Here is a 25928-nt window from a genome sequence, read left to right as displayed (position 1 = left end):
TAATGATCCGGTCCCAATAGAACCTAAAAAGAAGTGAGATCTGTAAATTTTATGCAGCAAGTGAACAGTAAGTTTTTGAAGTTGATGTCCCTTATAGCAAATTTACTCTGGTCCAAATCTGGCCAAGACCACTGATAACATCTGTAACAAATCTGGCAGATAAATTAGGCCTGGCTTATTTTTGCACAGAGAGTTCAAACTTGCACAGATATGTTCTGCACATCTTATTTGATTGGGGCCAAAACTAGCACAGCTCTATACTGAATTTTATTCTATTATTTTTGCACTATAAGGATTATAAGGCACATTATGCGACAATAGTAAGGAACATGGGTGTCACCATGTTTTCCATCCAATTCAGCAGATCTTGCCGCTGGGTGGTGGTGGGGGGTAACTGTTAATTTGAGTAAGTAAAGCGCTTCTTTTTATTTACAGTAAGCTTAGATTTCCAGATTTTCACTAAGGCTGGGTGCAGCACTAGCTGTGCTTAGTGCTAGTAAATGTCGCCTGACAGCGATACGCTGAGGAACCCTATGTGTTCCGGTTAGCCAGGGTGATATTAGGTAGCATTTTTTTCCCACACAGCTTGTTTTAACATGGTAAACACGCAGACTACAGTCTGATATACTTGCCTCTGAACAGAGAAAAGGCTAGGGCTTTGCGCGGTTAGCAGCTAATGCTGCTCCAGCATTGCTAGCCAGGGTTGACAGCAGGCTACAGGCCAATAATACTCATCTTTGAACAGCGAAAGAGCTAGCGATTAGCGTGGTTAGCGGCTAATGCTAATACTGCTCCAGTCTCGGTGCTGAAAAAACTTCACTGAAACTCCTGTATAATTCTGTACTTAAGCGGAGAGGCTTTACTGCTCCTTACAACCTGATTAGTAAAATTCATACATAAGGTGTTCCAGATTATAAGGCTTACTCTTTATTTTTGGGAAAATTTGAGGGTTTTAAGTGCCCCTTACATATAAACATGCTCTAATAAAATATTAATTGATTTTAATGTCCTAATGGAAATTACTTGAATCAAAGGAAAAGCCTACAAATTACTTAAATTGTTAGATATTAAAAAAACGAATAAACATATTAATAAACTGTTTTAAACAGTAACTTACACACAGAAATCCTCTAAATAAGTGTTTGTGTGTCTGTGTTTTACTACTACCTGCTGTTGTGTGCTACAGGTAAGTTAGCTAGTTAGTTAGCATTAGCATTAGCTCAGTGTTATCTCAGACATTTAGTTAGCTAACTAACAATTGCTAAGTATAAAAAATGTAGCTTACCTGGAAAATAGTGTGAACTCCTTCCTTTTCCCCCTCAGTTTTGTCCTTCCAGCAAAATTGACGCCCAAATTATTTATGCACTGTGACTGGAACTATTTAATTAATGTATATATGATAAACATTAAACATAAATATTCTAACAACTAATGATATGTATATTTATTAACAATAAAATATATATTTTTTTTTACCTACATTGTAAATGAATATTTAAGTCATTCAGACTATACAGGAATGCATAAGGAATCATGTAGTGACTTAAAATGTTAAACAAACCAAAATACTCTGTGAAGCATTTAGGTGGTTTCTGAGGCTGGTAACTCTGACAAACTTGCTCTTTTAGTTTTATCATTACATTTTTTAAGGGTCTATGCAACTGCAGTTGAGGATTCTTTTAATGTTCTTGCCATAATATAGATTAGAACATTACTTAAATAGGTATATTCACTGTATACTAACTCTACCTCTTCTCAACTTTACAACTGATGCTCTTAAACACATTAAGAGGCAAGAAATTCAGGTAATTAACTCTTGATACAGCACAGCTGTTAACTGAAAGCCTGAATTCCAGATGACTCTACCTCATAAAACTGACTGAGAAAATCCAGCCAAGATATGCAAAGCTATCTCTATCTAAGCAAGAGGTAAAAAATATACAACATAATTTTTTTTGTTTATTTAAAATAATCCATATGCTTTTCTTCATACTTTGGATAACTTTAGATTTCAGTATCTACAATGCAGACAAATGTTAAATGACGATTAACCACAGATTTTTAAGTGCCTTCAAACTTTGGACTGGTATAGTATATTTTATTTAATATTTAGTAAATCAGAATGTTCTTTTAGCATTTTTAGCTGCTTTTATTGGAACTCTTACTTGGAACATTCTGTCTCACTCTCTCTAGAGGAGAGTCCGGATTGGTAAAAAGTGGAATATAGTGCACAAAAGATGTGCTCCAGGCCCACACTCTTGCAGAAGAGTGCTTCTAGGGGAGAGTGAAGGAGAATGAGCAAAAAAAAAAAAAAAGAAAGAGGGAGAGAGAGAGAAAGAGAGAGAGAAAGAGAGAGAGAGAGAGAGAGAGAGAGCACTAGAGCTGCTGGGGGCTCTAGTGAGTGCATGCCAGAGCTGTGAGTCACTCAGGGGCTCCACTGGCCTGGTTCTGACACCCCCACACCACTAACACACACACTAACACACACACACTCTACTTTCTCTATCTCACACACTCTCTCTTACACACCACATGGTCTGTAGGCCGGTCAAGCTTTCCAGGTTTTAGGTTTCCCCTCCTCGTCCCCATTCAAAGGCCACATGGCCACGTTGACCCTTTATAAATCAATATTTTAAAATGGATATTGATAACCAAGCATGCTTTTAGAATCACAGTAATAACACACAGTCACATAAATGCTCTCTCTCAAAATGGTATGCTCTCTCTCTCTCTCTTGCTCTCTTTCTCTCTCTTTGTCATATACAGTCTCTCTCTCTCTTACACACCACATAGTCTGTAGGCTGGTCAGGCTTTCCAGATTTTAGGTTTCCCCTCCTTATCCCTGTTCAAAGACCCCATGACCCTTTATAATTGAATATTTTAAAATATGTATTTATAACAGGTCAATCTTTCTAGGATTTAGGTTTCCCCTCCATGTCCCCATTCAAAGGATACAAAGTATGGGCTTACCTTCTATAGATCAGTATTTAAAACTGATTTAACACTAATAAACAACTAGAGCTGGATGATATGGCCAAAAATTAAACCACATTTTTTACACACATCTTTTTGAACTGCTGATGCAGCTTCGCGGAGTAGCACCACAGTGCGCTCGGAGGAAAGCGTACCAACTATCTTATACATCAGCTCACAGACGCCTTGTGCTGATCGACATCACCCTAGGAGTGATGAGGGGAAAGAGTGCCATCTACTGTACCCACCCAGAGATAGGGTTCCAGCAGCTAATGGCTAGATGCATGACTGGAATTAATCATTTCAAACTTAAATTTAAATTAAAATATCAGTAAAAAATATAAAAATAGATACAAATAAAACTTGAGGTTTCATTGATAAGAAATTAAGATCAAAAGAAGATAATAATAACAACAGCAACCTGTGTAGAACTTCCTGCAGGCCAGGCTTAACCACTATTGAGCGGAATCCCTGCGATGAGAATTCCTGGCTACAGAGGAATCTCGCTCCGGGCTGCTCCCCTGAGCATTCGGCCTGAATGGTACGGTCTGACTTGGCTGAATGGAATTTGGGTCAGTCCACTGTGCGCCACTTCCACTTTAATAGGGGGGGACGCGTTGTCTTCGCAGGCCTGTACTGTACCGCGGCGTTAAGCAACGTTTAGGTAAACACCTCAAATTAGATCTCAGGACTGTCAGCCATGTCCAGGATGTGAAACAGCGCGGCGTCGGGTCGTGTTTAGGGCTGCTTTGTGAGTGTGTCCCTCCCCACCTCTCCGGCTGGGCTGAGTGAGTGACTCCGGATCTATTCGCAGAAGCCCCGGACCGAGCGACTGCTCCGGATTTGGCCAGGCGGAGGGAGCGGGGTAACAGCTGCTGCTCTGAAGGGTTTTGGCGTGTTTGGAGAGAGAGCCTAGCTGACCATGCTGCGCGCCTGGAGGGCGCTGAGAGTCATGGCCGAGGACTACTGGGAGCACACGGCGGCTTTGGGACATTGCTAAGATTACAAGGGCACGACGGGATCTCGTCCACGGGTAAGAAAGAGCAGGGGCTCGAGGGTTTTTCACCATACGTGGTTTACTAGCTAACCTAGTGATATTAGGTCACGAGCTGGGAATACTGTTGCTTTTGCCCCAGTGCACCATAACGTTACATACGTACATACATAAATACATAAGTACATACAACTAACCTAACCTAAGATAGTTATCTAAGCTATCTATCTGCCCATGCCAGATTGCTGAGCAGCTTCAGCTCCAACACTTCAGAAACAAATCTGGTCCTGGCACAAGTCGTATAGAGCTTTAGCTAGCTATGCATGCATGCATGTAGCTGTATGTGCAAGTGTAGGATTTTTTAATGCATGCATCTACAGTATGAGGTTGGCATTGCATTGGCTAGGCAATGGTTGCTTTGTATTGGCACTGGAATGCATTGAATAGTAATTACATTGGAATTTTTTTAATTCAAAGGGTTAGTTAAAGGCTCGAGCATTTTGCACCATATGTGGTTTACAAGCAAGTAGCTACTAGTTACTTTCACCATATGTGGGTTTTAATGGGACCACCTTTGCTTTTGGCCCTAATGCACCACACCATACACACAACTAGCTTAAATGCATGCATGTCTGCATGTACAGGATGAGCTTGGCTATGCATTGACATGATAAGTAATTGAATAGCAATTGCTGTAAACATTTAATTCAATTCGATAAGGAGACAGAGATTTTTCACCATATGTGGTTTACTAGCTGTTCAGGACACAAACTGGAACCACTTTTGCTTTTGCCCACAATGCACCACACCATACATACAGACAACTACATCTAACTAACCTAACCTAGGCTAATAACTATGCCAGATTGCTGAGCAGCTTCAACACTTCAGAAACAAATCTGGATATGGCACAAGTCGTCTCGAGCTTTAGCTTGCTATGCACACATGCATGCATATAGGTTATGTATATGTGCAAGTGTAGTATTCTTAAATGCATGCATGCATGTAGCTACAGTATGAACTTGTCATTGCATTGGCTAGGCATTGGTTGCTTTTGCATTGGCATTGAAATCGAATAGAGAGAGTAGAAGGGTCAAGGATTTTTCACCATATGTGGTTTACTAGCTAGTGAGATCAGGACCCAAACTGGGACCACTTTTGCTTTTGCCCCCAATGCACCACACCATATACACAACTAGCTATGTTATCTAAGCTATCTATCTGCACGTGCCATATTGCTGAGCAGCTTCAGCTTCAACACTTCAGAAACAAATCTGGATCTGGCACGAGTTGTTTTGAGCTTTAGCTAGCTATGCATGCACTCATGTATGTATATGAGCAAGTGTAGGACTTCTACATGCATGCATTTTTGCATATACAGTATGAACTTGGCATTGCATTGCCATTGAATTGCAACTGGGGTGGAATTAAATTCAAAGCAATGCAATGTGATGCATGGTCAGAGAATGAGAGAGAAAAAGGGAGCAGAGGGCTCAAGTTTTTTTAACCATGTGTGGTTTGCTAGCTAGTGAGATTAGGGCATAAACTGGGACCACTGTTGCTTTTGTCCCAATGCACCACAACATAGACACTGCTACCTAGCTAACTACCAAAACTAAGCTATCAATCTGTCCATGCCAGATTGGTGGTGAATTGCAATGGAATTTAATTCAATGCAATGCATGGTTGCAAACAATTGAGGGTCCATGGACCAGAGAATAAGATCTGGATCTGGCACAAACAGTCTAGAGCTTTAACTTGTTATTCAAACATGTTTGCATGTATATGTTCAAGTATTGTACTCCTTAATGGATGCATGTGTGAGCTTGGCATTGCATTGGTTACTTTGCATTAGCATTAAAATGCTTTGAATAACCATTGCAATGGACTTCACTTCAGATCAGTGCAGTGTAGTGCAGTGCAATGCATGGTTGCAAATGATGCAGTGCAAAAGAGGGGATTGGGCACGGCAGAACAGGACAGATCACCGGGCTAACACTTCAGCTTGCACTAATTCCACTCAACCAGCTGGCTATAACTGGAAACTGTTAGCTAACCTAGCTCATGCAGCTCAGATTGATCAGCAGCAAGCCGCAGAGCAGAAATGCAGGAGCTGTGTGTTATTGGAGCGCGTGGCTTTGCTGTGTCCATCAGCTCTCTACAGGAAGAGGCTGTGTGCATGCATGAGGACGTACAGCAGGGATGCATTTTGCCATGCGTGCATTAAATCAGGAGTCAGATGAAGTAATTACTGGTGAGCTGCTTATACTGACACATGCAGTGAATGACAGAGCACTTGAGTGGGCTTGCCTCCCACATGCAGATTATAATGCAGCGTGTCCCCTGAGATAAGACTGGGGCTGTCAGTCAAGTGCTCCTCCACTGTACATTGTAGTATTTGTTTACTTGCTTTGACATACCTAAGCTTTATTACTAAATTGTGTAGAAATAGTTGGATACTATGCTGTCTTTTTTGATATTGAAACCTGGAGTTTTGTGATATAATATATTATAAATAATTAATATACAATATAGTACTACACTAGGTATTAAACCATATAATACAAAAATATATATTTTAATTTATATGTATTTATATTTTAGAACAAAATATAAAAACACTGGCACTTTCTTTATAATAAAAAAAAGGTTTTGACAAAAAAACTAGGCTGTCTTACACATAGCACATAGGGCAAGTCCTATGTGTAAAGATGCGCAATCTATAATATATAAAATAAATATATATACAGCTCTGGTTCTCAGTTTCTCAGATTTTGCTATTTATTAGTATATGTTTAAGTAAAATAAACATTGTTGTTTTATTCTATAAACTACGGACAACATTTCTCCCAAATTCCAAATTAAAAAAATGTAATTTAGAGCATTTATTTGCAGGATATGAGAAATGGATAAAAAACTCAAATAAGGCAAATAAAACAAGTTCATATTTATAAAGTTTTAAGAGTTCACAAATCAATATTTGGTGAAATCACCCTGTTTTTATTCACATTTTTCATGTATGTGCTCTCAGTATCTTAAATCCCTCAGTATTTGAATGTACACTTAATGTCCATTAGTTTGTGGACAACCCAACTTATTAGTGAATTTAGCATAATATGATCAAAACGCACATATACTGTTTATACAGCTGATATAAATCTGCATACAAAAAGCAGTGACAAATAGAACAGGATGCTCTGCTGAAGTCTCCCATGAGCCTAAGGTCCCTATGCCCCATGCCAGATATTGGCTAGAGGATTGGCTAGAGGAGTAGGAGGGTAAATCCCCTCAGGCATGGCAGTAGAGCAGTGAAACTGGCCTCCCCAGAGAAAATTAAATAATATTATTGCATACGATATGATATGGCTCACCATTAAGTGAGATACTTAAAACAATACAAGAATTTTATTTTAAGATTTGTAACAGAAGTCAACGATCCAGAATGTCAGGATACTAATAATAATGCACTCCTCCAAATACCTCCATATATACAGGAAAATATAAAAGTAAAATAAATGATGGACAGATATAATCTCTCTAGGAGATATAGATATAATGGGAAATGAGAACAGTGTGAATTTTTATTTTGTGAAAAACAGCAAAAAAAAGTCGTTCCCTTATGTGATATTTAAGAATATGGCACGATATTTTAGGGTATAATAGAGTTTACGATATTGAAAAATCGACCAAACACCAAATTGAAATCCTCTGCAATATAATCAAGAGGAAGATGGATGATCACAAGCCATCAAACCAAACTGAACTGCTTGAATTTTTGCACCAGGAGTAAAGCAGCATAAAGTTATCCAAAAGCAGTGTGTAAGACTGGTGGAGGAGAACATGATGCCAAGATGCATGAAAACTGTGATTAAAAAACAGTGTTATTCCACCAAATATTGATTTCTGAACTCTTAAAACTTTATTAATATAAACTTGTTTCCTTTGCATTATTTGAGGTCTGAAAGCTCTGAATCTTTTTTTTTGTTATTTCAGCCATTTCTGATTTTCTGATGCTCTAAATGTAAAATCTATTTTTATTTGGAATTTGGGAGAAATGTTGTCCTTAGTTTATAGAATAAAACGACTTTTATTTAGAAAGTTTTTACTAAAAAAAACTGATTCAGAAACTAAAGTGATCTCTTAATTTTTTCCACAGCTGTAGAAATATTGTGTATTGTGTAAATTTTATATTTTTGCCATATTGCCCAGCCCTAATTCTGTGCAATCATGCCTAGATACCTTTATTACACCTTTATTTTTAAGAGTGTATGCCTAATAACATCTATATATTTTATATGCCATATCTTTAAACTGTACCTGAACACACGGTCTAGGTTTAGTCCTGCTCTGGAGCTCTGGTGAACCCATGGTCAGGATTTCTTGGGGTACCTCCACTGGGTGAAGGCTCAGCTTACTGAAACCGGAAACAGTGAAGTGCAGAGTGCGAGGCACGCTGGTTTAAAGCGGTCCGATGCACCGGGGTGTATCACTCATGCACGGGGTGTATTTGAGTCACCGGATGCTATCTTGGTCTGTGAGATGGTGAAGGCAGACAGATGTCACTGAGGCCTCGCCTGACTCAACATCGCAGCTGATATGTGGGCGGCCGGCGAGGGAGGAGTGGGCGAGGAGAGGGAGAGGGAGGCTGAAACCGAGCTACTGTAAGAGCTGGACAAGGTAGAGGCTGAGAAGTAGAGGCAGTGAGGCAGTGTCTCGATAATATGTCCATAAACGTGGAGGACATGATCTCAGTGCAGTAGCCGCATCAGTGTGGCCTAATGAGGCCCTGAAGTGCCTTCTCTATTATTGATTACAGGCCCTTATAATTAACCATGTTGACTGAAGTGAGCGAAACTGCTTAAGATTCTGCTGCAGCACGGGCAATCCCTCCTCGTGTTTGAATTTAGGGAGGATGATTGAGGGAAGACTCAGAGAAGAGAAGCACACTTAGAGGAAGGCTGTTAGTCATTGCTCACAGCATTGTGGGTTGCGTGTTTGTGAGTCGTGATGTATAATGAAAAGAACGTCCAGTATTGTTGAATCTTTATGCAGTGCCTACTAGGGATGCACTGAAACAGTGAAATGTAACATGAAACTAACATAACATAAAAGGTTTTCATTCATTTTGCCCATTTTTTTTACCATTTTACATTAGGGATGGGACAAAATATTGATATTGTGATGTATCCTATCATTCATCATGATACATTATCGATGTATTATCGATACATTATCGATTATATGTGGCATCTAATATCACTATTTTTATTGAAAAATAGGTTATCTAAATTGCTTTGCTGGTTCAAATTTAATTTCTACTCCCCCCCGATTTTCTCCTCAAATTACATGGCCAATTACCCAACCCATATCACTGCTGATGCCACAACACCAGGAGGGTGAAGACTAGCACATGCCTCCTCCAATACATGTGAAGTCAGACTCCGCCTCTTTTTAAACAGCTGAGTAGCATCACAGCACGCTTGGAGGAAAGCGCAGCGACTTGGTCCTTATACATCAGCTCACAGACGAAGCCTTGTGCTGATCAACATCACCCTAGGAGTGATGTAGGGAGAGAGCAGCATCTACCCACCCAGAGAGAGCAAGACCAATTGTACTCTCTATGGGCTCCGGTAGCCGATGGCAAGGTGCATGAACTGGATTTAAACCAGCATTCTCTCAATCTCTCGATCATAGTGGCAGCGCTTAGCCTGCTGGACCACTCAGAGCCCCATGATGTGACGTTTTGGTGGTTTTTGATGGGTTGGTTCACTGAAAAGCACCACAGTTCTTATAATCCCGAACAGAACTGGTTTAAGAACCAGAGTTCTCTTTGTGGAAAAGCGCTATCTGTGAAACTGACACCAGTAAATCCATAATTCCTGGTATTTGCTTATATGTGAGTATTTATACTTCAGTAACACAGAGGCACGTGAAGTATCATAAAGAATTGTCTTGCGATATATTGAGTATTGCAGAATTACAGTATCATGTCACCATCGTTATCGTGGGCAACGTTTGTTATATTTTATTGTGAGATACCCTACGATTCTCATCTCACATTGTACATGATGGGGCTGCTTTCTAAGAGTCACAAGCCAAATAATTAGTAAATATTAGCTAGCGGTTTGTCCTATGTAGCTTTTTTTAACAATAATACTCGCCTCTGAACGGTGAAAGAGCTTGCGCTTAGTGCAGTTAGCAGCTAATGCTAATGCTGCTCCAAAAGTACTAGCCGGGGTTAGCAGTAGGCTACATGCCGGTAATACTCACCTCTAAACGGCGAAAGAGCTAGCGCACAGTGCAGTTAGCGGCTAATGCTAATACTGAACTAAAACTCCTGCATAACACTGTATTTCTGCAGAGTGGCTTTACTGCTCCTTACAACCTGACTGGTAACATTCATACATAATTAACACCAGATTATAAGGCGCACTAAAGATTTTAGGGAACATTAAAGTGTTTTAAGTATGTCTTATAGTCTAAAAAATACAGTAATAGGATAGATGGCACTATCTTCTTATATGTGCTTTGCCTTAAATAGCAGACATCTTTTTTTTTTTTTTTCTTTTTTGTGGAAGAATGAGCGAGTTATAGGTCAGTGTCCTTCTCCCACACAGTTTCTATGTGTATACAGACTATTTTCAGAACATAACCCACTCCTTCAGTCGTTAGCGAGCCCTCCTGCATGCTGCCGTCCTCCCGATCACATTTTCTCCACCTCAGAGTGATAATTAGAATCTGAACACATCTGCGCTCGGGTGTAGGCCGGCGTAAAGTGGCCAGAGCTCTGTACGGCAGGGCAGAGCTTTTAGAAGGTCACCCCCAACAGTATGTCGCCTTGTGTTCAGACTGATGCCAGTCTCCACACTTTCTACAGGACAGTTTACCATTTTCTCTGCTCATTAAAGCAGCGGTATGGAAGACTCGAGGAGAATGCCTTGCCCCTGGCTACCCATACAGTTGTGGATTATAAATACGTTTTACACCACATACATGAATATAAATCATGCTTTAAGTGTCTCCTCATGGACAGCTGTACACATGCATTTTTTGACAAGCTTTTTGACGAAGAGAAGCATGTGGACTAAGGCGGTAGAATAATATTACTAATATAGGATTTTACACTAAAATGTCACAGCTTACACAGGATTACGCTGTTCTGGAGAGAGATCTTGTTTGTGCAGCTCCACTAAAGTTCCATAGTGCAGTAGTTGCTTTCCAGCTTGAGTCTCTGTTACAGTTAATGGAGCATCAACACGATTCTGAAGCTCCTATTTTATGCTGTATTGCAAAATAATATTGCACAGAGTTAAAGTGTTCCTTACTCTTGTGTAAGGCCAGTATTTTCATTTGCCAAAACAGGTCCCAAGTCACAAGGACTGCCCAGCATTTTAAATGGTGTTTTTCAACCCGAACGGAAAACATACCGCATTTTTCACACTAAAAATAAAATGCTTTAGTTTTCCCAAAAATTAGAAGTGCTCTTTATTTTTGAATTCTACCAGTCAGGTATTAAGAAGCAGTAAAGTCATTTCGCTGAAGTACAGCGTTATACAGAAGTTTTAGTGAAGTTTCTCCAGCACTAAGGCTGGAGCAGTATTAGCATTAGCTGCTAACCGCAGCGCTAGCTCGATCACCGTTCAGAGGTAAGTATATCTGATTGTAGTCTGCATGTTTAACATGTTAATAAAACATGCTATGTGGGATGAACCACTAGCTGATAGCGTCCTGGGTTACCAGAACACTCAGGGTTCCTCAGTGTAGCGATGCCGGGCGGCATGTACTAGCGATAAGCGCTGCTAACCGAGGCTAGCGCTGCCGCTAACCACGCTGTTAAAAAAACATTGGAAATATAAGCTTATTAAAAGTAAATAGAAGCACTTTACTCACCCAAATAAACATTTTTTAAGAGAGAAATTTGTGTAGGTTACTAGCATGGGGACAACCTTGTTCCTTACTATTGTCGTTAAAATGCACCTTATGTATAAAAATATTATAAAAAATGGACATTTATTGATAGAGCTCCTTCCGTAAAATATGGAATAAGCTTAATTCAGCTCTGGAAAAATATCCCATAGTGTTAGCACTAGGGGTTGGTTATAAAGTAATGTAACAACAACTATCTACCACAAAACTAAAGTGCCTCATATTTAGTGCATGCATATAAACTGCAAAAAAAAAACAATGAAATGTAAATATAGTAAATAGCAAAACAAATACATGATATTTTTAATCATATGTCAAAAGATTTTGTATGTGTTAAACTAAAACCTGTGTTCTGATATGTTAGATCTAGTTGTTTTAGATATTAAACATTAGCGCAGGAAAATACCCCATCAATTTGGTGTGATGCGGATCATTATTAGTGCTTTAAGGAACATTTCAGAAAAAATATTTTTGGAAGAAAATGTTCCTTAAGGGTTTCTTAAAGCACCCTAAGTGGTTGTTCCATTGTTTCAAATGGAAGAACCCTCAAGAAACTTTTAGAAACATTTTAGTGTGCTACAACTTGGTATTTGTGTCAAAATCTATATTTTTCATGTACATGTAATTTTATATGGTTTTGATAACTGGGAAGAAACTGGAATACTCCACTGGAATGTGGATTCAAAAGAACACATAGTTTCTCAGTGACCGATACCAGAGCAAGACTGGAGCTATACTAATGTAATATATTATATTTACAGCATAGTGAAAGTCATACTGAACAGCATGTTTAGTTCCTTTCTGCAGACCAAGCCAAGTCATAATTCAAAAGCTAAAACGCTCATTTTCTTGCGATGCTTTTCAGAACGCTGTTTCAGTAAACGTGATGACTGAGCTTGTTGCCATCAAACGCTTTTCTCAGCCCGGGCTGAGAAACATTGCTGCCTTACAGTCTGGCATCATCTCATTCACACTTCTTGTCTGACACGTTATAATTAAGTTGGACCTAATGGGCCGGTTCCTCGCTCATTGGATTATAGAACACTGCAGTGAAGCACACATCACACTTAGCAACAGCAGATGCTGTCAGAAGATCTTACCACTTATTTATATGATAACCACGCGAGCAATACGTCTGTTGACCAATCAGAGTCTTCCCTTTCACAATAAACCATTGTATGAAAATGCTCACTTATCACATTGTGGACATTTGCTTATAAATGGGATTGTACAATATATCATATTGACAATGTCTCAATAGTCAAATCGCAGAATATGGAGTCTCAAATCAAACAAATCATGGTATACATATTTTTTAATTGTTTAAAAAAAAAAACAAATTCTTGTATTTTTAAAAAACATTCTCATCTTCATCTTGCGACTTATCTGTAAGAAGCAGGTTATATCTGTTTAATTTAATTTTCTCCACCTTGGCCATCCCTTAGTCTTAGCAACTGGTTCTGATTTTACCTCTGACCCCCTGAAAAATAATCTGAAATCAGCCGCATGGGATTCCTCTAAATACCCCCTAAATTAAGGCAGTTTTCATAAACACTGTCAACAACTATCATTGAGTAATCCAGCTCAGAATAACAGTTAGTATTGCGTCGAGGCCGGCAGTTGTGTCTTTATAACCAGCGCAATGCCCTTTAGTATTGTTCGGATGGGATTAGTAAAGAAATAAAGTAATTGTACTGAACATCTCCAGTCATTTTTAGTCTTTTTTGAATGCTCCATGTCTGCGGACTGTGCAATCCCATGTCAATACAAAATTCTAGAGCTTTTAACATCCCGAAAAATTACCTTAGGTTCCATTCATCCTGTACAAATCATAATGTGCGTTAATACTTCAGCAAACAATTTGTTTTCATGGCTTTTCTTACAAACAACTCCATGTCTGAGTTGCTGTTGTTCCCAGTTGCTTCCACTGTGTTATAATATAATATCACTGACAGTTGGCTGTGGAATATATACTAGAAATACATTAAACAGGGCTTTGGCTTGTCAACAAATATTAGTGAGTAATCCAGCTTGAAGAAACGGCTAATATCCACTCATTTAGTTTTCAGAAATTAAATCCCACAGCCAATTCCATCCGGTATGCGTGTTGTAGTCTGTGATTCATACTATTTCTAATTAATTCTGTGTATTATAAATATTATTTTTAATAATAATTTTATTATTATTTATTTCATGTGGTATTGTAATTATTAAACTACAGAAATCCTGGTCCTACTGTGATTCAACCCTCTCAGGGACACAGGGATACCAGAAGGAGACACGGAAATCTGATTCTCTGTTTGGTCAAGCATAACTAACACTCACCTAACAAACAGAGGGCATTTAACATTTAGCCCTCAATCTCTGTTCATCAGGTAAAACTGTCACGGTCAGTCCCCCCTTAACTTTCAGTGAGAGTGGAGGTTCAGATCGACCTGTGCGCTGGATAAATGAGCTTCTTCTCGATCCTTTGTGCCTTATCGACTCGTGTCAAATAAAGGAGCATCCCGCCCCCTCCGTAACTAAATCCAGCCAGGCTGCTGCTTAGCTGCAGCTGGTACTGCGGGGCTCAGTCTCAGAGAACATGTGTGAAAAAATACTGAATATTTACGCAATTATATTAAATAAATAAAAAAAGTAAAGGACAAAACGACACCCACAATCACTGTACATCAGCTCATTACACTATTAAACATATTCTCAGCATTTAAATCCCACATATAGTGCCTTCTGTTATCAGAGGATTTAACTAGCCCAATATCTAAGGTTGCCACATTTTTTTATTCTGAACAGCTTGCAAAGTAGGGTTTTTTGCGGATGAAATAAATATTAAAAGTAGTAAAAAAAAAAAAGCATACCTGGACCTCTAAATTTCACCCGCGAGCATCAAACAAGACCAAATTGCCAGGAAAACCACAAACCTGGCAACTTTGGATACAGTCAATTCAAAAGAGCAATACAAAGGAACGTTTTAACACTAATGCCAATTATTTAGTGAACAGTTCACAGCTGTGCCTTGTCAAGAGTTAATAACTTGAATTTCTTGTCTCTTAATAAAGTGTTTGAGAGCATCAGTTGTAAAGTAGTGAAGAGGTAGAGTTACATGTATACAGTGAATAGCTCTATTTGAGTCATGTTCTAATCCAGATTATGAGAAGCAAGAACTACTCAACCACGTAAAGTAATAAAAAATATTGTAAGGAATAAAAGTCGGTCAGTTTGAAACAATTTAAAAACTTAGAAAGTATTTTCAAGTGCAGTCACAAAGACCATCAAAAAAAAATATATGATGAAACTGGCTCTCATCAGGACCGCACCAGAAAAGAAAGAGAACAGGATAAGTTAATCAGACTTAACAGAGTTTTTTGGTTTGTTCAACACTTTTTTTTTTTTAAGTTACAACACGATTTCTTATGTGTTCCTTTATATTCTGGATTACTTCAGTATTTATTTACAATGTAGGAATAAATACGAAAAAAATAACATTGAATTAGAAGGTGAGTCTAAACTTTTTGACTGGTATTGTTCATGCTTTTACAGTAAAGCAGAAGCTGTAGTAATACAGTTTTACAGCTTTATAAGTGCCGTATGATCCAGTGCAGCACAGACTTCCATTATGCTGTATATTGACTGACCTCGTCCCCCTCGAAAAAAGGCCACCTGTTTATGTGCGATACAGATCAGAGAGGCTTTTAATGGAGGTTATCTTTTGTAAACATTGCTCTGCATATCTCTCGGGTTATCGTTGGCGCTGGACCAGCTCTCAAAGCCCTGGAGTCGAACAGACGGGCCGTTTAAACAGCAGCGTGGCTCTTCGGGCCGCTCTGAAAGCCTGAGCTCGGTCGGGTCTTGGGTTTCAGCGGTGGATTTCCGCTGCCGTGCGTGCCTCTGTGTTCACCATCACAACTATCTCAAATATTTTAGTGTCTGCCGTTCAGCTGGTTGCGCTCGCCGTACCTCTGAGTGTGCGGCTCATTGAGAGAAATGAACCCCTGATTAAAAGGCACGCACGAACACCAGAGTAAAAATAGCCAGGCGTTAATGTGCTTCGCTCAGTTACTGCCAGCAGGCCTGGTTCCTCCGGCTGTGCTGTACCACTTTAGATCTGTGCAGATTATGGACTGTAGCGGCTGCTTTCGGACTTTGTGTGTGTGTGTGTGTGTGTGTGTGTGTGTTAAGCTTCGCTTTTGGATCTGAAGCAGTTTAGAAGAAACTCTGGGGCAGAGTAAACTTCATTAGTCTTGGCTGAAGTGTTTAGCTGCTGAAAAACTCGCAGCGGTTTATTGGACTGCTGTGTCAACACAGTCCTGTCCAGCTGATGTTCTTTCTGATCTTCATGTACACACTGCTGCTGCTGCTGTGGAGCTTGTTCTGTAGTGTGGAGTCAGTATTTTTAAAAATTAATTTACCTCATGAATTTACCTCAGCACTGCTGTTCCAATCATAAAAATACCTCAACAGTGTCATTCTAAGCCATACATTTACCCCAACAGTGTCATTCTAATACATACATTTACCTCAATAGTTTCAAGTGTCATTCTAATCCATAGATTTACCTCAACAGTGTCATTCTAATCCATAGATTTACCTCAACAGTGTCATTCTAATCCATAGATTTACCTCAGCAGTGCTATTCTAACCATAAATATATCTCAGCAGCGCTAATCTAATCTTTGGAAGTTTTTTTTCAGGTTCTTCTGCTTTGAACTGGGAAGCCTGCTAGCTTGAGTTCACCACGTAACGAAAGCCAGTGGCTGTAGGAACAGTGTGTGATGGCACTCTGGTGGTAATTGTTTGTGAAGTGAGCATTTCTTGTTGGCGGGGAATAGCGTGTTTACGCGGGTTTGTAGCTCGTGCTGTGAGACCAGTCCAGTCCAGCACTGGAGGCTCAGCGTGAGGCCTTCACAGTGCAGAGCCATCACTTTCAATAACATCCAGCGCTAATAAACATATCCGCCCACAGAATCATCCATCTGTCTCAGACACGCTAACAAGTTTGTTATTTGAAAGTGTTTTTCCCTGAGGGAGGATGTCGACCTTCTGTGATGTAACGTGAAAATGAGAAAGAGGCCTCAGGGGTCAAAGTGTGATATCGCTGCTATTTTGATGGAGGGCTGTCTTTTTTTTTTTTTTTTTTTTTAATTAGTACATTTTAATTTAAAAATATACACTATATGTTTTATTATATAAACACACCCACACAGCTCATCTAGTCTCTGTGGAGAAGTGTGGTTTTGATTGGCTTACTGTAGCAAATGTACTTATGTGTAGAAGGATGTATCCCCAACTAATCGATTATTAATAATCGATTTTTAGCGATTTAATTGATTTATTTATTGCAGCCCTACTTTTATTACGTTGTCTGTGGCATACATTCCTTTGGTTTAAAGCCCCCAGCTTTAAGCTGAGCAGATGAACTGTGTTCTCTGGAATGATGGGATAGGTTTGGCAATGCCAGCACCTTAATTTGGACGTTAGTGACTTTTACTCCAACAAAAGCAGATACTCAATTTAATGCACTTAAAGGAGAACTCTGGTGTAAAATGGACTTTTGGTGTAGTAAAACATGATAAAACGTACTTCCCTATGATGAATATCACACCTCGGTTCTCCCACAGCTTTCTGAGATCCAGCAATTTTGTGCAGTTTGAACAAACAGCCTAGAAGGGGTTTTAATGGGGCATATTCTTGCCTCGGACACGTTTTCATGTATACAGACGGCATGTACTTCCGTCAACATTACGTACTTTCACTCTAATGATAAAGAGACCAGAGGTGGGAGAAAGACTGTGGAGAGACAGCCTACTTATTTAAATAACCCCGCCCCCAAGGGCTGCCTTCACAGAGCTATGGTCCCGCCCATACAGTAATTGGTCCCACCCCGGCTAGGTGTAACCCAGCCCTTTTACACACCAATAACCACACTTTTTTGAAAAAATTAATTCAAAACAGAGGTTACACTAGCTGTAGAATTACAGTATATTGGGAAAAAATGTGATTGAAAGTTGTTTGTTTTGCCATTGAAACCTGTGGGAATGGGTGGTGTTACGCAGCTTTCTGCAACCGAACAGCAGGGGGTGCCCGACCTGTGGTGGCTCCACTTTTATAAGACGACGCTCTGCCCAGCTATATACACTCTATGGAATAAACAATGACTGAGAAGGTGTCCCAAAACTTTTGCTTATATAGTTTATACGACACCACAGCATTATGACTATATATTTGTGTATTTTTTTTTATACAGGGCGACTGAACAGTGGCTGCCCCTCCACCCTCCTCAACTCGGCCCCCCCTGTCCCCTCTGATGGACCGCATGAGGAAGATCAAACGGCAGCTGTCCCTGACGCTGCGGGGGGGCAGCAGTGGGGAGAAGAGCCTGAACGACACCATCAGCTCGCAGGACGCTGGAGCTCACAGTGACTCCGGTACAGTACAGCACACACACACACACACACACACACACACACACCTACACTGCAGCACAAACCCTGCCTTAAACCACATACACTCTCTCACACACGCACTCATCCCAGCTCCACACCCACGATGCACTGCAGCTCATCGGCTAAAACTGACTCACAGCATAGTACAGCTCACATCCTTGAGATTTATGATGAAACCATTAATATCTTATTAATATCTTCAAGGTGTGTGAGTTCAGAGCTCCTGAATCCCACGTTTCCACCCCCGTTTGCTCGATGATCAACTCTAGGTCCATTAAACTGAACACCTCATTATTAGCAATGCACTGAAATGAACATTTTGTCTGAAACCAAACAACAAAAAAAACATTTGGCCAATTGATAAATACTGAATACAGAACACCATTAAATAACAAAATAATCTAAATCAAACAAAAAAAGCAATTACAAAGCTAAAGTTTAAAAATATTTATTGAACACTTAACTGTTAACTTTTTGTATCTCAGCAGGCATACCAACAAAAAAAACATTACATTTACCTCAGGAGTGCCATACCTCAACATTTCTGTTCTCACCTGAACAGGGCAATTTTAGCACTAAATTAGCCTCAGCAGTGCTGTTCTAGTTATGAATAGAGAAATAAAAAAATCTGTAACCACAGATAAATATCCCACCCACTACAGTGGTCAAAGAATATATACAAGAAAATATAAATATAAAAACTATACAAATTTACCTCAGCAGTGCAAATTTTGTACTTAATTTGCCAGTACTATTCTAATTATGAATTTACTTTAGCAGTGAAATTTTAGTACTAAATTAGTCATATATGTTTACCTCAGCAGTGCTGTTCTAATCATACATTTACCTAAGCTGTGCAATTTTAGTACTACATTTACCCCTTAAGTGCTGTTCTAGTCATGAATTTACCTCAGCAGTGCTTTTCTAATCCATAAATATACCTCAACAACGTCATTATAATCCATAAATATACCTCAACAACGTCATTCTAATCCATAAATGTACCTCAGCAGTGCTACTCAGTGCTTCTGTGCTACATTAGAACAGAAAGTAGAACTTAAGGCAGTATGCTGCTGTTACTCCAGCTGTTTGATTCGATAATTAGTACTCTCAGGATTATTGATTATTACCCTTTTGTTCAGGTCAAAAAATAATCCAAAGACTTATTCCGTCATCATTTTGTGTTAGTTATAAAACAAACACACACACACACACTGAGTGTCCGAGTGTGTGAAGAGCGTGCAGTGAGAAACTGGAATGAATAAAAGAGTGCCGACTGTATGTTCATGTAAACTTCGGCTTCCTCCTTCTTGCTATTTTCTGACCAATCATCAGCATGTTTACTTCAGCATGGCTGCTCATCTCTGACCAATCAGCTGCCGCCTGCTCCGTCAGAATGAATTACTTACTCATCTCACCCTTTCAATGAAGCGTCTTGAGTTCTCTGACCCGGCTCCGTCACTCACACATGTAGGGTAGAGAAATATGAGCCTGGTTTACAGGGCGCTCACAGGGTCGGGTGACGTGCCCTGCGAGGAGATATGACAGGAAATTATAAAGCTTATGATGATAATGAGATTAGTCTCATGCTGTACATGCTGTATTATACAGTGCAGTAAAAGGTTAGGAGTGATAGTGTTACGCTGGTCTGTGAATTCTCCAATGCAGAACATTAATAAACCAAAAGAAACATTTCCAATACAGTTTACATTACATTTATAATTACAGACAGTTATACATTTCTGTTATACATGAAGATGAATGAGTTGTTCATTACTGCTCAACCACTGAATTATGCAGAATTTTACATTTAATTCTGTAACAGTATTTAAATATTCAATAAAGTATGGGCACTATTTGGTCCAGTTAAAGGTACTCTGATTGGTTTGAACCCTCAGTGCAGTTCGATAGCAGGTGTTTAAAAAAAAAAAAAAAAAAAAACAGTATTCGGACCCGGGGCAGATCAGAACAACTGGATTGAGACCTGCTAGAGGAGGTCAAATATATAATTTTTGTATTGGAGCATAACTGCTGATATATTATCCAGACAATTCTAATTACCACAGCTGTGAACAAACGCTGTCTCTGCTGCTGCTCCATGCCGCTCAGTCTGTGCTGCATTCACTGCTTGCAGCTGCGTGACTCTGTTTACTATTATTTTTACTATATTTAGTCAAATAAATATATTTTATTTATTCCGGGTTTTGTCACATCGCCAAGAGTATCTTTATCATGAAAATACGATGAAATATTGTGATATTATTTTAGGAGCATTTCTCCCACCACTATTAGCTACTGTAAATACTGGAAATGATGACCTATAATGTGGTTTCTATGATTAATTATTTTATATCTATTATAAAAGATTCAGTATCCCACATATCCTCTTGAGACCCTGTGTCCTCATATGAGGACATTACATTTCTGATTCTCTAAACCATGAGACTTCTTAATTTTTTAAAACATTGACCCTTTGGCCTCATACAGAGACACTGCCCGTACCATCTAGTGGTCACAACATGACAACATGACACTCAATTGTTTGCAAACAGAAGGCAGGAAGCCCAGTCAAAGGTTTTTACAGCCATTCCAGACAAAATAGGGCCAGGTAAAATTATCCTTCACTTCTATGTTTGAAACTAGTTTATTTTCTTCCTTTTTAGCACTAATTGTGTCCTTCTGATCCCAAATGGCAATGATACTTTTTTAATTGTTATAATAAATAAATAAATAAATTATATATATATATATATATATATATATATATATATATATATATATATATATATATATTTTATTTATTTTTTTTTTTTTTTTTTTTTTTTTTTGCAAAAATGACTTCCTACAAAGACAAAGATTAGTTTTTATACTTCTTAGGTCGTAGTAATCCCAAATAGCTAGGAGAAATTAAAAATGTCAGGCAAATGTCCAGGTCTCAGGAGGATATATATAGTGCAGGCCCACATGCTGCAGGTATTTAGAGTTTAAAGGGATATAAAGTGATATTAGAGTGATTATTGTGTTGCTGTTATTTTGTCACCAGTGTTAAATTGTAATTTTCTGCCCAGCTGTGATTGATGATGGGGTGTGTATCAGATCAGGCTCAGCATGCTTTATTTTTCTTTGCTCGTTTGGAGCACTCTGGCTCTGATCCAAACCAATTTGTGGGATTGGTGAAGTCCGGCTGGTCTGATGATGATGATGAACGGCTGTGTGTGTTTTATTATAATGCGCCGGCGCTGATCCGCTCGTGTTTTAACACACTGTACGGACAGCAGAGGGAAATGCGGGCTCGGGTTCGGGCCGAAATCGCTGATCCCCTGTTTTTGGCATCGCTGGTTCTGTGTGTACTAACACTTACAGTGTTCCTTATCAATTGATCCTGTTTATCAGTTTATTATTAACATGTTTATTTGCTGAATTTAATGCATGCAATACTGCGTGTTTGTGTGTTTTCCCTGTTGATTTATTGATTTTAATTTGATGTTTCCCTTTTCTTTTCTTCTTCCCTCTCTTCCTCTTCTCTTTTCCCTCCCCGTCTCCCCCTCTTTCCTGTCACTCCCCCTCTCCCCCTCCCCTCCTCCTCCTGCTGCTGGTTTTAACCCACTGTTTTATTATACTGTTTTATCACACGCTGCATTTCATTTTGTTTCTCCGGCTGGTAAACTGCTACATCCCATCCTACACCTCCTCAATCATCCGCCCCCTCCATCCTCCTTTCCCTCATCATCCTCCAATCATTCTCTCTCTCCCTCCCTTGTGCTCTCTCTCTCTCTCCACCCACACATTAATCGTTTTTTCACTCGCATTTTCTATCTTCATCTCCAACCCCTGTATTTCAATCCTCACTCTTTCTTTCTATCTATCTTACCCTATCTATCTTACCCATTTTTAATTTTCTCTTTTCTTTTTCTATTTTACTTTCTTATTTTACTTTTTCTATCCTCATTCTCTCTCTCTTCCCCTCTTTCTTCTCATATCTTTCTCTTCTTATATTTATTTTTTTTCTCTTTTCTCATATCTCATTTCTTTCTCTTTTTTCTTTTCATCTCTATTTTTTTCCTCTTTTTGTCTTTTTTTCTGTCGTCTCTCGTTTTCTTCTCTCATTTCTTTTCGCTATTTTTGTATTTTTTGTTTGCTCTATCTTTCTATATAAATCTTTCTCTTTTCGTTTCTTTCTATCTTCTCTACTGTTCCTTTCTTCCATTTTTCTTTTACCCTCTCTTCTTTTTCTTCCTCTTTCTCTTTTTCTCTCTCCTTATCTCTCTTTCTTTGTTACTCTTTGTTACTGTTTCTTTTATTCTTTTTTTCTCTCTCTTCTCTACTATTCCCTTCATTGTTTTGTTCTTTTATCCTCCACCTCTCTCTCTTTCTCTTCATTCTTTTATCTTTTTCTTCTCTGATCTATCTCTTTTTCTCTTATCTCTTTTTTCCTCTTGTTTCTTTTTTTTGTTTTTGTTCTTTTTTTTCTTTCTCCTCTCTCTGCTCTACTGTTTTCTTCTCGCTTTTTTGTTCCTTTTTTTCTATCCTCCACCTCTCTCTTTGTTTATCTCTTTCTCTTCCTTCTTTTCTCTTTTCTTGTCTCTCTTTTTTTGTTCCTCTTATTTCTTTTCTTGTTTTTGTTCTTTTTTCTCCCTCTCTTCTCTCTTCTCTAACGTCCACCTTTTCTCTTCTTCTCTCTCATTATCTATCTCTTTCTTTGTTCCTCTCGTATCTTATCTTCTCCCCTCTCTCTCTCTCTCTTTATTCCCACATGATGCTCTGTCACTTCCTATGCCCTTGTCCTCCCTGTGCCCTCCCCTCTCCTCTCCTGCTCTGTGTGCCCCCCCCCCCCCCTTTCCCCCCCTCTCCCTCTCTCCCAGAGGCCATGCCAGGTGGGGGCAGTGCCAGTCTGCGTGGGTCAGTGAGAGGAGCGGGCGGCTCCTTCAGCATGCACTCACTCCTGCAGTCCTACAGCAGTGCCCTCCGCCGCCCGCGCAGCCTGGGCCGCAGCCTCAGCTCCTATCTCAACCACACCACACGCCTGGGTACACACACACACACACACACAAACACACTTTGCATTAGCCATCAAAGACACACCATCTGTAGCAGCTGTGCAGCCTGGGCTCCAGCCTGAGCTCTTATCTCAGTAACCTGCTCAGTACACACACCTGTTTAAGGTAGTCAGTCATGTCCAGTGAAGATCTCCTGTGTTCTCTGTTCTGGTGAGTTTTTAACCTGGTTGATCGGGTCAGACCTGTTTTGGAAGAGATTCCAGATGCCGAGAATAGAGTATAGATTTCCTCATACCATACCCATGCCAGTGCAAATAAATTTTAGTGTGCGGCACATAGTCATGCCAGGTAACCTCTAGAATGTGCTAAAGGGAGCCTGTATAAATCTCCAGACCTCCAGGGACTGGATGGGACATCTGTAACTGTAGGACAGTAGGACAGTCTGATGGACCACAACCTTGAGCAACAAATCAAAATCTTTAAATCTGAAAGAAAAAGCTTTAAAATGCTTCAAATGCTTTAAAAGTTTTCTGATGATGTCACAAGTTATGTGAAGACGTGTCTAACAATCCTAAATTGTCACCACTGGACCTACTGGTAGTTCTCATCAGAGCTTCTGTTAATATGCAGCATCTACCATCAGAAAGAAACCAAACCAGTTTGATTTTAATGGGAGGCATGCAAAGAGAAAACCATTTCTGTCAAAAAAAAATTATATATATATATATATCTCACTTCTACTGTAATATTTCACACTCTTGCACCCAGACTGGGATTGAAAAAAACTGGCGGACCAGTGAGTTTTTCGGCGCTCTCAGTCACATGACATCGCGTTCAGTAGCTCCTCCATTTCCACTCGCTGTTGTGTTTACGTGGATCTCTGTGGAAACGCGCGCCCAAAGTGTAATTACGGTGCGTGGCAGTGGACAAATAGCTATTTTATTTAACATGAGGAGACAAAACTCAGAAATATGCGTCAGAGGACGTCTGAGAAAAACACGGACATGGTCGTTCAGGACGGGAATAAAATCACAAAGGACCCCCATAAAAGAGAAAATTACCCCAGGACCCCCTGAGAAACTAATCTAACCCAGATAGAGCTTAAGGTTTTCCACAGACCAAAGACCAGAGGATAGGTATGTCACAAACCAAACACATTTAAGCATTTGAGTTACATTAAGCACAATTTGAGTTACAATTTCATGGATTTAATCATAAAATCCAGTGTGAATTATACACTGTATCAGAGAATGCTTGAGGAAAAGGTGGCACCATCTGTTCAAAAACTGAAGCTGCAGCAGAAGTGGACCATGCAACAAGACAACAACTCAAGACATTCCAGCAAATACTCCTCCAAGGACTGGCTCAAAAGAAAGAAAAAAAAAGAAAGAAGAGTTCTGGAATGACCAAGTCATTGACCGAAGACCAAAAATCTGAAATAAATATTCCAAACATAACCCACAGAAAGAATTCTGCATGGAGGAATAGGAAAACGTTCTTTCAGTCAAAGCGTCAAATTGTATTACCAGCTATTAGAAGTATAAGGTGTCCTAACTTTTTTTTTCTTTTTTCTTCATTATATTTTACAACTTAAATAAAACTCAAATGTCCATATGTCTAGGTTCAAAAAGTATGCAATTGTGACGCAGCCTTTATATTCATTATTAAGCCGTAGAGATCTAGGTGTTGGCGTGTGGTGAGCACCGTTGAGTAAGGTAGAACAGAGCTGCTCTGTAACTGATCACACCTGAGTCGTGTTCTTAAGCAAATGAGCGAGCCGACTGGAGAGAGCAGCCAGTGGCTCAGGTGTTTAGTAAGAGTGTGTGCTGAGGAGTGTAGAGTTTGAGGAAGAGGAAGAGGAGTGGGGGAGTTTGATGGCCCAGAAAACTGTAAGTATGAAGTTTTTCGTAGCAGATTGTCCTTCAGTGAGGACAAACCGAATGCCGGTTTTTGAATTAGTATAGCAGGGAAATTGCTAAGTACCCTTGTAATGGAGGCACACAGTGTGTATTTTAGTCCCTGTAGGAGAGGAGTATCGGCAATAGAATAAGAGACTCTAGGAGATGGTCGACGATGCAGAACCACAAGTCCAGGGGGTGGGGCTGGATCTTATCCAACTCCTCCTACATTGTGTTTTTTTTTTATTGGTCTGAAGCAGATCGGACCCTAATCCTATCACTTGCCCTATCCCTTGGACCTAAGGGGAGAGTTGGATCAGATCCAGCCTCTTCCCCTGGACTTGTGGTTCAGCAGCAAGTGGTATTTGGACTCTTGGGCAAACATGATCCTATTGGCACCATGCCTACTGTCAGATGTGGTCCAGAGGTAGTATTGTGTTTTCTGGAAAGTTGGTGCTCCATCCAATGCTTTGAATTGTGATGATTTGGGGAATTGCCATTAAAGTAGGGTGGTAATAATCACCCAAAATCTTGACCTCACAAAAACAATAGAGATTCTTTAATGCCCTCAATGCCTTAAAACACACACACTGCCTGTCCCAAACACTCTAATGTTTGGTTGAACCACCTTAAGCTTTGGTTGCAGCAAACATTCACTGTAGCATTGTTTCAATAAGCTTCTGCAATGTCACAACTT

At 39.6% G+C, this 25928-nt stretch overlaps 1 protein-coding gene across 4 annotated transcripts in view; it reads left to right on the top strand.

Annotated features, from left to right (window-relative positions):
• The first annotated feature begins 3570 nt into the window (after positions 1-3570).
• Positions 3571-25928, top strand: part of cdk16 (cyclin-dependent kinase 16) — a 57350-nt gene continuing 34992 nt past the window's right edge. For 2 of the 4 annotated variants that reach the window (XR_007441427.1, XM_022670884.2), the window contains exons 1-3: positions 3571-4006; positions 18138-18318; positions 23199-23363. Coding sequence is in view for 3 of the 4 variants with exons in the window: in XM_022670884.2 (XP_022526605.1) it covers positions 18198-18318; positions 23199-23363 (286 nt within the window). In the remaining variant the exon portion in view is untranslated. The remainder of the gene's footprint in view (positions 4007-18137; positions 18319-23198; positions 23364-25928) is intronic. The other 2 variants (XM_049486000.1, XM_022670886.2) reach the window with 2 other exon arrangements.

This window comes from Astyanax mexicanus, chromosome 12, assembly GCF_023375975.1.
Source record: "Astyanax mexicanus isolate ESR-SI-001 chromosome 12, AstMex3_surface, whole genome shotgun sequence".
NCBI lineage: Eukaryota > Metazoa > Chordata > Actinopteri > Characiformes > Acestrorhamphidae > Astyanax > Astyanax mexicanus.
This window is presented reverse-complemented; position numbering and strand designations above follow the sequence as displayed.